General features: G+C 39.9%; 1 protein-coding gene across 1 annotated transcript; it reads left to right on the top strand.

Annotated features, from left to right (window-relative positions):
* Positions 1–2474: 2474 nt before the first annotated feature.
* On the top strand, positions 2475–10862 carry Tlr1 (toll like receptor 1). The gene is made up of 2 exons (XM_020161883.2): positions 2475–2697; positions 7621–10862. Exon 2 carries the CDS (start codon positions 7686–7688, stop codon positions 10065–10067), a length of 2382 nt encoding a protein of 793 aa, XP_020017472.2. The 5' UTR covers positions 2475–2697; positions 7621–7685; the 3' UTR covers positions 10068–10862.
* Positions 10863–12479: the final 1617 nt, after the last annotated feature.

Here is a 12479-nt window from a genome sequence, read left to right on the forward strand (position 1 = left end):
TCAAGTAGTGAAACACCTTTCTAGCAAGCACAAAGCCTTGAATTCAAACCCCAGTACTGCCAATCAAACAATAAAAAAACACACAAAAAGATTAAAGGCCTAAAAGTAAAAGCTAAAACTATTAAAAATTAAAACTAAAAACTATTACATTATCAGAAAAACATTGTAAATCTTTGTGACCTTGGATTTTGTTGCCAAAAGTACAACAAAAGAGAGATAAATTGCACATGATGAAAATTAAAATCTTCATGCTTCAAAAGCTATCATCAAGAAAGTGAAAAGACTACCTCCAAAATGGGGGGAAAATTGTAATTCATATATCTGATAAGGAGTTGTATCTAGCATATCTGAAGAACTCTTACAACTTGAACATTAAAAAGGCAAAGAGCCCAAGTAAAGAATAGACAGTGAATCAGAAATAGACATTTTCCCAAAGAGATCAATAAATGCCCAAAACACACACGAAAAGGTGTTCAACACCATCATTGACCAGGGAAATGCAAGCTAAAACCACAATGTCATAGCACTTCATACTTGCTAGGATAGCTATAATAAAAGTCGGATTATAAAAAACATTAGAAGGACGTGCAGAAGTTAGAACCTTTCTATACTGTTGGGAATGTAAATGGAGCAGCTGTTTTTAAACAGTTTCACTGTTCCCCAAAAGGCCTATTATGCTGCCCTATAAAAAGAAATTGCTATGGAGAGAAGAATGGGGTTGCTTAGAGTATAAGATATCATTCCCTTATTTTGAGTTAGCTCTTTGGGCTGCTGTTAACTGGATTTAGACTTACGTGTCTGCATGGTTGTGATAATCCCAGCTAGACCTGTGTTGTCTAATAAAGGTAGCCACTAGCTGCCCGTGATCACCTGAAATGTGGGCAGCCCAATTAAGAGGTACAGAGGACATACTAGATTTTGAAGAGTTAGAATGAAAAAATATGAAATATAACTCACTGATAATACTTTGTATTGATTGCATGTGGAAATAATATTTTGGATATATTAAGTCAAATAAAATACTAGAAAATTTGAAAAGAAGCCATATTCTCTGGGAACCAAAGTCGTCCTTGGTAAGGCTGGTGGAGTGGCTCAAGTGGTAGAGTGCCTGCCCACCAAGCATGAGGCCCTGAGTTCAAACCCCAGTGCTGCCAAAAAAAAAAAGACAAACAATTAGCATATAAAGTTGTCCTTGGGAGGTGTGGCTGCATAATTACAAGTATGTGTTTGTTCAAGGGTTACCCATTGGACAAAGGGAGACAAAAAAAAGACAAGTGGGCACTTCATGCAGTTTTTCAACTCCTGTCTTCTACTGGACTCTAGAACTTCAAACTGTGTCCTGTCAACCTTGCTGGGAATGAGAAATGGTGGGGAAAATACATTAGGATGCTAAAGTGCTTGACCTGTTGCCCTCTACTCCCTTCTGTAGACCTGGGTTCGCAAAGTCAGAGGCTTGGAGCCGGTTGCCAAGTCCTTAGTCAAAGACAGCCCTTATCTCCAGGGGGCTTAAAGGAAGAAGTGGTGCGGGGGTGGGGACTTAATTCTTTCAGTGTCAGAAATACATTTATACATGTATTTTTCTTATTAAACAAATTTTGACTTGGGGAACAGAGACTGGGAATATTATAGGGTAAAAAGATTCCCAAGGTTCTTCGTTTAGGAAGGTGAACCTTGTTTGCTGTGTGGCAGAAGAGTTTACAGTAGAGAAATGAGAAAGAAGGAAGAAGTTCTGTCATCTCCACTTGTGGCTGGACACCATGGAGTGCTAGGCTGAGGACAAGGTGGAGGCAGTTGGCATTCCTTGGCTTTGTTCATTTGCTGTTTTGTTATTTTTGTTGTTTTAAAAGGTAAGAGTGGGACAATCAGAATGGCTTCTTGTGCTTGTTCACCACAACCAACCCAAAAGAAGCATCTAGACCTTGTCCGAGAAGACAGCCTTGATATCATGTTTTTCACACAGAGTGCTAAAGAGACAGGGTCTCTCTATGTAGCCTTATCTGACCTTGAACTCACAATCCTCACAATCCTCCTGCCTCAGCCTCTTGAGTGCTGGGATTACAGGCATGTACCACTACCTCTGGTAAAAATATATTTTGAAGAAAGTTGGAAAATATCAAGGGAAAAAATTCAGCCTCAAATTAGATCTGGAAACAAATTGGTCAACAAGTCATGATTAGCTTTCATTCTGTAACTCACACATGAATTATCTCCCCTCTTTATGAATGTATTTCAGAAAAACTTTGATCTTGACCCTGCCTGTTTCCACTCTAAGTCACTGAGATAGTGGAGTGATCAAAACGCTAGAGGAAACAGAAAGCAGCTTATAAACACACTAGACCCAGCTCTGCCTGCACAGCCACTACAATAAGCATTTTGGATTCTGCCAATAAAGATCTACAATTACTAACACCGCCTCTTCACTTCACCAGTGTAGACAACAGTGAGCAGACTGCAGCAAAGTACAGAACCATAATGACGTGATTCTATCTGACTACAGGTCTATTAATTAGCCAGAGACCCTATTCAACACGTGATAGGAATAGCTGATAGCTGGTGAATTCCAGTGGAATCCAATAGGTGGCATAAAAGAGCCTTTTGTGCCAACACTAAAAGTGGTTACCAATGAGATAAAAGTAGTTCAAGGAAATGCTTGAATTTCATATGGACTGCCACACGGAACAGACAGGCGCTGCCTTGGTAAGCGACATTTTATTTTATTCTGTAAGTGATAAGAATAGTGTAGCTAGTTGCTGGGTATGGAAATCACAGAAGTCTGTATGATGAAGTCCTGGAAGTTTGTCTAAGTGGCCTGTATTTCCGACGTATTCTTACTGAGTGGTTTGAACTAGCATAATCTATCAGCTCCTAGTCCTAAATCAGACAAAGTTTTTTTTTCCCCTCCATCACATATAATTTGCTTTCAGGAGATATTCTGGAGTAGAGCGATGACTATTTGAGTCACGAATGTTTTCTGATTTTCTTACAGAGCAGCTAGCTCTTATTTTAGATGGTGTTACTCTCCACCTCGTTCCTTCTCCATCCATATTCTTTGCGATGAAAATGTTCAGGAACCTAGGATACGCTGTGGTTTGGGTGTGTCTTCCAAGAGTTCATGTGTTGAAATCTGACCTCCATTGTGAGGTATTAAGAGGGTGGAAACTCAGTCTGTGTATGGTGTTTGGAGGTGGGCTCTTTGAGAGGTGATTAGGATTAGATAAGGTGGTTAGGGTAAAGCCCCATGACTGCACAAGTGGTTTTGTGACTGTCACTAAGAAGACAATCAACAGATGCAGCCCTTTGACCTTGAACCAAACAGTCAGTCAAAATAAACATCTTTTCTTTATCAAATACCCTGTATCAGGAATTTCATTATACTGATGAAAAACAGACTAATATAATATGTAAGTCAGTTCTCCTCCAGACAGACCCGTGGTACAACTTCTGTTTTTATGGGAAGGTTTAGTTTAGCTTTAACTCTAGACTGTTCTTTCCCGGTAATCTTGTCTGCTTTCTCAAATCACTGAAACTCTTCTGGGAAGGGAGAAGTCAAGTGGAATCGTAGGTTTTGAACATGTTTCCCAGAACAGATCAAATTGGTCAAAAGATTTTAAATTCCTCTTTATAACAAAAAAAACAAAAGTTCACAAAACCTGTGATTAATATGTTGACCCAGGCAGAAGACTCTTTATAAATGTTTGCAAAACTGAACTCGATGGGCCAGGTTGATTGTATGGACATTATCCATTAGGACCACTCAAACCCTGACTCAGGCCCCCAAAGTCTCTAAACAAAGACAATTCAAATGTATCACTTCTTTGTGTCATATATTGTGAAACTGAAGCTATCAGTCTCAAAAATTGACACAAACACATCTAAAAGTTTTTATGCTTTTAAGTAAGTGTCCTTATACATTGAACTTGGCAAACAATCATTTTATGTGGTAGTAAAACCATTTTGAAGTTCTAATATAGATGGAGGGGGGTCAGTGACTATCTTTAAGACTTTGATCAAAAATATTTCATTTGCTCTGGGGAATTGAGACATTGGTTTTCATTGATTTTTGTCAAGTTTGGTATATAAAATTTACAGATTCTGCAATTTTCTAAAAATCAGGTCTTCATGGATGTGAGCCTTTTATTTTCTTAATTATAGAACTAAAAAATATTTTCATAAACTGAGCACTGCAATTTAATGATTTTAAATGAAAGGGTGTAATGGTGGTTGGGCATTTGAATCAATTCATTTAGGTAGCTACAAGACTGAAGCTGCATTTCATCAAATGCACAGGGACGGGCAGATTTAAATCTTTCGTGGTAGTTGCTGTGTTCAGGGAACCAGGCCAATTGTCTTGTTTGTGGTCGGCTCTGTGTGGGCTAAGCACTCATGTCCATGCAGGGGTCCTGTTTGCCTCTGATCTCTGGTGACACTGTCCACATATCCCTCCTGACAATGCTGATTACTGCTTCCTTGAAGTCTGGATTTCCAGAAGTTGAAAAGAGCCTCTGATTTAGACTCAGCATGGGAATAAGTACTGAGCCTTGAGTCTTAAGCTCAACCACTTTCACTTTGATCCAGCTTATAACATTCAGTTCTGCTTTAAGATGTTAGGTACTGGCCTAGGCAGTAACTGGGTATTATTTTCATTCCCTCTGTCTTAATCAGTTTGAGCTTCCATAACAAGTAACCATAGACTGGCTAGTTTATAAACAGAAATTTATTTTCACAGTTCTGGAGGCTGGAAGTCTAAGACCAGAGGGCCATATGGTTGGATCCTGAGCCAGAACCCAAGAGCCAGAGAGCTCGATGAGGTCACTTTTATTTATTTATTTATTGTTTTTAATTTTTTTGTGGCACTGGGGTTTGAACTCAGGGCCTCACGTTTGCTAGGCAGGCCACTCTTACCACTTGAGCTTCTCTGCCAGCCCATAAGATCCCTTTTATAAGGGCACTAATCCTATTCACAAGACCTCCACCTTCCCCAAAGCCTCACCTCCTAATATCATCATATTGAGGGTTAGAATTTCAACATACAAGTTTTAGGAGGAGCAAACATTCAGTTCATAATCCCTATTTAAGTATTGTATCTTGTGTGAATAGTTCTTTTGTGAAGCTGGAGAAGAATAGTTGGGAAATTTCTGGGTCTTTTCACCAAATACAACCAATGCCATAAAAAGACTACTTTTACTTTTAACATGAATCTATGAGTCTTATATTTGTGTCTTTATGTCTTATTTTTCTTCCTTCCTTCCTTCCCCTCTTCCCCTCTTCCTTCCTTCCTTCTTCCCTTCCTTCCTTTCTTCCCCCCTTCCTTCCTTTCTTACTTCTTTACTTCCTTCCTTCCTTCCTTCCCTCCCTCTCTTCCTTCCTTCTTTTGTTCATGGTAGTATTGGAGATTGAACTCAGGGCCTCTGTATTGTCTTTCTTGCCCAGAGTATTCATGAATGCAGTTGGTGGGGACTAGACCTTCTAGAGTGTTGGAAGATGTCAGGATAACCCAGGCATCACTGGGCACCTCTACAAAGGCAAGTCCAGGGAAAGCTCTGAATGTCAGATGGGTTTGCGGGTATAACTTGGGGAACTTTTGTATCAGAGTTGATTCTGGGAATTGAATTATTAGATCTGTGCCATTTGAGATGGGGAGGGGACATGTGAGGACGAATGTGGCACTCTCTTAATACCAACGGCTTGCTTGTTTTAGGGAATTTTGACTACGTTCCTTGAGAGAGCTGTGTAGGCGTGCAGCCCAGCAGGGCTTGTGTGTGTGTGTGTGTGTGTGTGTGTGTGTGTGTGTGTGTGTGTGTGTGTGAAGTGTGTCACTCTCTAGGGATCATCCCAACACAATTCCCTCTGGTCCCAGAGGTTCTGGAATGATGATGGCACAGTATCTGAGCTGGTGTGGATCAGTAGGCATAACCTAGAACAACGTCTAGTGTTTCAGAGGGGAAATAAGTATTTGGCGAATGAATGAGAAAAAGTTTCCTAAATAAGAGAGAGGCAGAAACAACTGCCATCCTCAAAACCCTCCAGTGTCCCAGCTTCTCACCACTCCTGGGATAGAGCCCCAAGTCCTTACGATGCTCTACAGGCCTCCTGAGATCTGGGCCCTAACATCTCCACTCGCCCATACTAACACCTCCTCACCGCTCCTCAGGACAGCCAATCTCGGCTCCATCTCAGAACCTTGTGCTTGCACTTTCCTTTTCTAGAAGCATCCTTCCCCAAGATCTTCCCCCGGGTGACTTGTTCACTTCATTTTGGTTTCTACCTTCGTGTCATCTTCTCAAGAAAGCCTTCACCAATGAATCAACCAAAAGTAGCCAGCACCAAGCACCACCTCATACCTACAATTACCCTGTCTTCATTTGCCTGTGTAGCACATATCACTACATGAAATTAAGTTTAGACATTTATTAACAAGACTTTGTTTTGAGAAATAGGACTTTGTCTTGTTCACTGGTCCATGTCCAGTTTCTAAAACATGGCCAGTCAATGGTCAACAAACACTTCTTAAATAAAATGGAGGAATGAACAGCTCTTCTGAAATCTTTTTATCATGAGCTAATTCTCCTGTGAATAAGATTAAAGTAAGCCAAAACATGTGCAGGTAATAACAGATAATGCGAGAACAGTCCTAATCAGCCACAGGAGAGAATTCTCAAGAGAGTCCTGGAGACTCGTGACCTTTCATGTCAAAGAGTAGAAAGATTCCAGGTGAATCTTAATCTAGGTTGTAAATGAACTTTTGATAGAGGTAGGGCCTCAGGAATTTCCATAAACCGTCTGTGTTCGATTTCTATTGCTCATGTAACCAATTATTATGAACTTGGTGGCTTAAAGCAACAGGAATTTATTCTCACGAAGATCTGGAGGCCAAAAGTACAAAGTCAAACAGTTGTCAGGGCTGCAGTCTCTCCAGAGCCTCCTCCAGCTCCTAGTGGCTATTGGTATTCCTCTGCCTATGGCTATATCACTTCAGTCACTGCCTCTGTCTTCATGTGGACTTCTCTCCTGTGTCGCTATCATCTCTTCTTCTGCCTCTGACCAAACATTGTCTCCTAGGGACACTTGTCATTGGATTCAGGAACCACCTGAATCTAGGATGAGCTCCTATCTCAAGATTCTTAACTTTATCTGTAAAGACCTTTTTTCTAAATAAGGTTACATTTGGTTTCTGGGGGTTAGGTCATAGTTAGGAGGTACATGGGGAGAACCAGCCTTCAACCTATTAAACATTTATATGAAAATTACTTGATTAGCTGGGCACTGGTGGCTCATGCCTGCAATCCTAGCTACTTGAGAGGAAGCGATCTGGAGTATTACAGTTGGAAGACAACTTGGGCAATAGTTTGTGAGACCCTATTTCAAAAAAACCAATATAAAACAGTGCTGGCATAGTGGCTCAAGTGGTAGAGTACCTGCCTAGCAAGCATGAGGCTCTGAGTTCAAATCCTAGTACTGCCAAAAGAAAGTTGTTTGACTAAAGCTCATGGAATCTCCTTCCTTCCTTCTTTTCTAATTTCAGGTTGTATATCCCTAAAGAATGTATCCTTCATTTTATGAGTCTCTAATAAAAAAATTTAAGGTCAATATGACTAACTTAATGTGGATTTTTTTCCCTAGGTTCTATATTCATGTCAAGATGCTCTGAAGATAGGAACTACCCCAGCAATGTCTAGTGTTACAAAATGACTAAAACAGATTCTAGCATCTTCCATTTTGTCATCATCTTTGTGTTAATACTTATCAAGATCTACATCTCTGCTGAAAATGAACTTGTAGTTGACAGGTCAAAAATAGGCCTTACCCACATTCCAAAGGACTTACCCATGGAAACAACAACCTTAGATATGTCACAAAACTATATATCTGAGCTTCATACTCAAGACATACTATTGCTATCGAAACTGAGGATTTTGATAATGTCTCACAATAGAATCCAGTATCTTGATATCAGTGTTTTAAAATTCAACACGGAATTGGAGTACTTGGATTTGTCCCACAACAAGTTGGGGATGATTTCTTGCCACCCTACACTGAACTTCAAGCACTTAGACCTCTCATTTAATGCATTTGATGCCCTGCCCATATGCAAAGAGTTTGACAACATGTCTCAACTACAATTTCTGGGGTTGAGTGCTACACGGTTACAAAAATCTGACATGCAGCCAGTTGCTCGTTTGAATATCAGTAAGGTTTTGCTGGTTTTAGGAGATACTTATGGGGAAAAAGAAGACCCTGAGAGTCTTCAAGTCTTAAACACAGAAAGTCTGCATATTGTTTTTCCCGCAAGGAAAGAATTCCATTTTATTTTAGATGTGTCAGCCAGCACTGCAACAAGTTTGGAACTCTCGAATGTCAAATGCTTGCTAGATGATGAATGTTCTTTCATAAATGTTCTGTTGAAACTTCAAAAGAATCCAAAGCTATCAAATTTTACCTTAAACAACATTGAAACAACTTGGAATTTTTTCATTGGGATCCTCCAATTGGTTTGGCATACAACCATAGAGTACTTCTCAATTTCAAATGTGAAACTAGAAGGCCAATTTTACTCCAGCTACTTTGATTATTCTGGTACTTCACTGAAGACCTTGTCTATACACCACGTGATTACTGATGTGTTCAATTTTCCACAAAGCAATATCTACATGGTCTTTGCAAACATGAATATCCAAAACTTCACAGTGTCTGGTACACGCATGGTACATATGCTTTGCCCATCCCAAATGAGCCCGTTTCTGCATTTGGATTTTTCCAATAATCTCTTAACAGATACGGTTTTTGAAAGTTGTAGACACTTAACTAAGTTGGAAACACTTATTTTACAAATGAATCAACTAAAAGAACTTGTAAATATAATTCACATGACCAACGAGATGAAGTCTTTACAACAATTGGATATTAGCCAGAATTCTCTAAGGTATGACGAAAATGAAAACAACTGCTCCTGGACTAAAAGTTTATTACATTTGAATATGTCTTCAAATATACTTACAGACTCTGTTTTCAGATGTCTACCTCCCAAGGTCAAGGTACTCGATCTTCACAATAACAGAATACAGAGCATTCCTAAACAAATCACGAAGCTAGAGTCTTTGCAAGAACTCAATGTTGCTTTCAATGCTTTAGGTGACCTTCCTGAGTGCGGCACCTTCAGCAGCCTTTCGGTGCTGATCATAGACCATAACTCCATTTCCCACCCATCAGCTGACTTCTTTCAGAGCTGTCACAAGATTAGGTCAATAAAAGCGGGGGACAACCCATTTCAATGTACATGTGAGCTACGAGAATTTGTCAGGCGAATAGGCCAAGTATCAAGTGAAGTGGTAGAGGGCTGGCCTGGTTCTTACAAGTGTGAGTACCCAGAAAGCTACAAGGGAACCCCACTAAAGGACTTCCACATGTCTCCATTATCCTGCAACACAGCTCTGCTGATTGTTACCATTGGGGCCACCATGCTGGCGTTGACTGCTATTGTGACCTTTCTCTGCATCTATTTTGATCTACCCTGGTATCTCAGGATGGTGTGCCAGTGGACCCAGACCCGGCACAGGGCTAGGAATGTCCCCTTAGAGAAACTCCAAGGAACTCTTCAATATCATGCCTTTATTTCATACAGTGGGCATGATTCTACCTGGGTGAAGAGTGATTTACTACCAAACCTAGAAAAAGAGGACATACGGATTTGCCTCCATGAGAGAAACTTTGTTCCTGGCAAGAGCATTGTGGAAAATATCATAAACTGCATTGAGAAGAGTTACAAGTCCATCTTCGTGTTGTCTCCCAACTTTGTCCAGAGTGAGTGGTGCCATTATGAACTCTACTTTGCTCACCACAATCTCTTCCATGAAGGGTCTAACAACTTGATCCTGATCTTGCTGGAACCCATCCCACAGTACTCTATTCCCAGCAGCTACCATAAGCTCAAAAGTCTCATGGCACGGAGGACTTATTTGGAATGGCCCAAGGAGAAGAGCAAACATGGACTTTTTTGGGCAAATCTAAGAGCAGCCATTAATGTTAAATTGATGGACCAAAGAGGAGAAGTAAATCACATACAGAATTAAAAATAATCCTCTTATTAATATTTCTACTTTTGGAAGTTACGATAATGATTTTTTAAAAATAATGATGTTATTTTGCATCAACACAAATCTAAAAACAATTTTGGCTTTATGGTATAGTTATTGATGTGTACTTTCAGGTCCTAGTTCCCTGTATATGTGAATAAAAATCAATGGTATGATATCATTTTTTCTAAGCGGTTAATTAAAAATTCATAAGAGATTCTTTTGTTTCTTTGCTATAGCTAAATTCATTGAATTTATTATGAAACTAAGAGAAGCACTTGTTTGTCTTTAGTGATGCATGTTTCTGTGTACCAGAGTCAGTATGAGAAAACTCCATGACATATCCCTGCAGCTAGATGGTTAGAGCAGATTTCTGTAGCTGTTGATACCCTTCCCATTTCTAATCCACATTTGCTTCTTGTGTTGAAGGATGCTCATTGACAATGCTGGAGACTCTGTGCCTGAAGGGTGTTTCCTGGCCATTATGCCCACACAAGGGCAATGCAGATGTGCTAGAGAGATCTTAGAAGCAGCCCTCAACCAGTGTTGCAATGTGAATTGGTAGATAAATAACTCCAACTTTCTTCCTCATGTTTTTTTTTTAAAGATAAATCTGGGATATGCTTTATACTCTCCCTCAATTCCCAATGTGAAAAAAATCTGGTTGTCTACAGTAGAAATGTCTTGATAAAGTATATACTTTATTGGCTTCTCTCCTATTTTTTCTCATTTTCTTATTCCTCTATGAGTGTTTCCCAGGATGATTTCTAAAATAAACTACTTGCGATTGGATACTTGATTCAGGGTCTGCTTTTGGGGCGACACAAACAAAGAATATGTTCCACCTCAGTCCATTGGGGAGACTGAAACTGGTTTTCTGTGACTGGTGATCTTGCTGAAATTCTATTTGCATAAGTTGACATGCACAAATGTCTTTCTCTTTTGGTTGGGAGGAAGAACATAGCTGAGATGCAGTGATTCTATATCAGTAGCATCCTTCTCTTTAGAGAGCTGTGAAATAGAGCATGAGCCAATTGGGGCAGTGCAAGTGATCAGTCAGGCTTTGGCATCACTGTGACTAAATACTGAGAAAAGCAACTTAAAAGAGGAATAATTTCCTTGGCTTATGGTTTCAGAGGGTTCAATCATCATGGCAGGGAAAGTGTGGTAAAGTAGAGCAATTCACATCATGGTAGTTAGGAAGTAGAAAAATGTGAACACAGAAAGGGGCCAGGGCAAGATATAGTATAGCCCCAAGGACGCCCACCCCTTCCTCTGGGCAAATGTAACCTGACAGCATCTTATCGTAATTGCACCATGTGTCCTTACTTTATGCCCCCCCATGGCCTCACCAATACTACTGCATGAAATGGTTATGAAATCTTGTTCAACCATCCCGACACATGAATAGACCTGGAAGTGTAAGATATCCTGCAAAGCAAGCCTTGACCACCATGGGTGGAGCCATAGATAAATATTCCTCTTTTCTATTCTTGGGTAAAAGATGAGGCATGGCATACACTGCCCTCATTAAGAGTTACTTACCCATGGGGTAACCAGCTCTTTATATCACTTTGGGTTGGGTTGGCTTTCCCTTATTCCTGGTTTCACCTTCATCAGTTCCCTCACTCTTGAGCTCTGATATTCCTTTGCCAAACAAATTAACTGCATATAACTCTCTTGTCTCAGTCTCCACTTTCATGGGGGGTGGGGAGAGACCCAAATAACACGTACACATACTTCCAGTTCCTTGCCCTGAGGAGCCTAAGGGCTCTGAATGTATCCAAATACTTAAAATAAAAATCAATGAAACAAGAACATAAAATGAAAGTTCAGAGATCATTTAGCTTGGGCATTTTAGAAAGGATGATTTTTCCATTGGGTCTTGAGGAAAGACTTTAATTCTGGATTTTCTACATGTGATGATGGAAAATGAAAAGGATATTCTAACAGAGAGATGAAGAATACAGTAATATCCAGTCCTGCTCTGGGACTGGTATCCCAGTTTGACTGGGTCATGAGTTTATGAAAAATGGCAATAGAATATAAGTATGGAAGGTTAAGACCATATTGTAGTAAGTCATGGGGGTACATGCCTGCAATCCCAGAACTGGGGAGGATAAGGCAAGAGGATTGTGAATTTGAGACCAGCCTGGGTTACATAGTGAGGCCTGTCTCAAAAACAACAGCAACCAAAAAACATACCATTTTGTCAATGACAATAAAAATCTAGCTATGGACTTAGAACTTGGGGGTATATGAAGCACCACTTAAAATCCTATGCAGCATAATTGTGGGAAGGAAATTCACACTGTGAAATGGATTCTAAAAATATGAGAAATCTAGCTCTGTGCTGGAGTTACAACAGTTGTTATAACTGGATTTTCCTGTTTTCTCTAGGATGATTGC

This window comes from Castor canadensis, chromosome 9, assembly GCF_047511655.1.
Source record: "Castor canadensis chromosome 9, mCasCan1.hap1v2, whole genome shotgun sequence".
Classification (NCBI taxonomy): Eukaryota; Metazoa; Chordata; class Mammalia; order Rodentia; family Castoridae; genus Castor; species Castor canadensis.

What these genes read in the sequence shown, in the direction of transcription:
- Tlr1 (XM_020161883.2), top strand. Translation starts at nt 7,686, where the DNA reads ATGACTAAAACAGATTCTAGCATCTTCCATTTTGTCATCATCTTTGTG.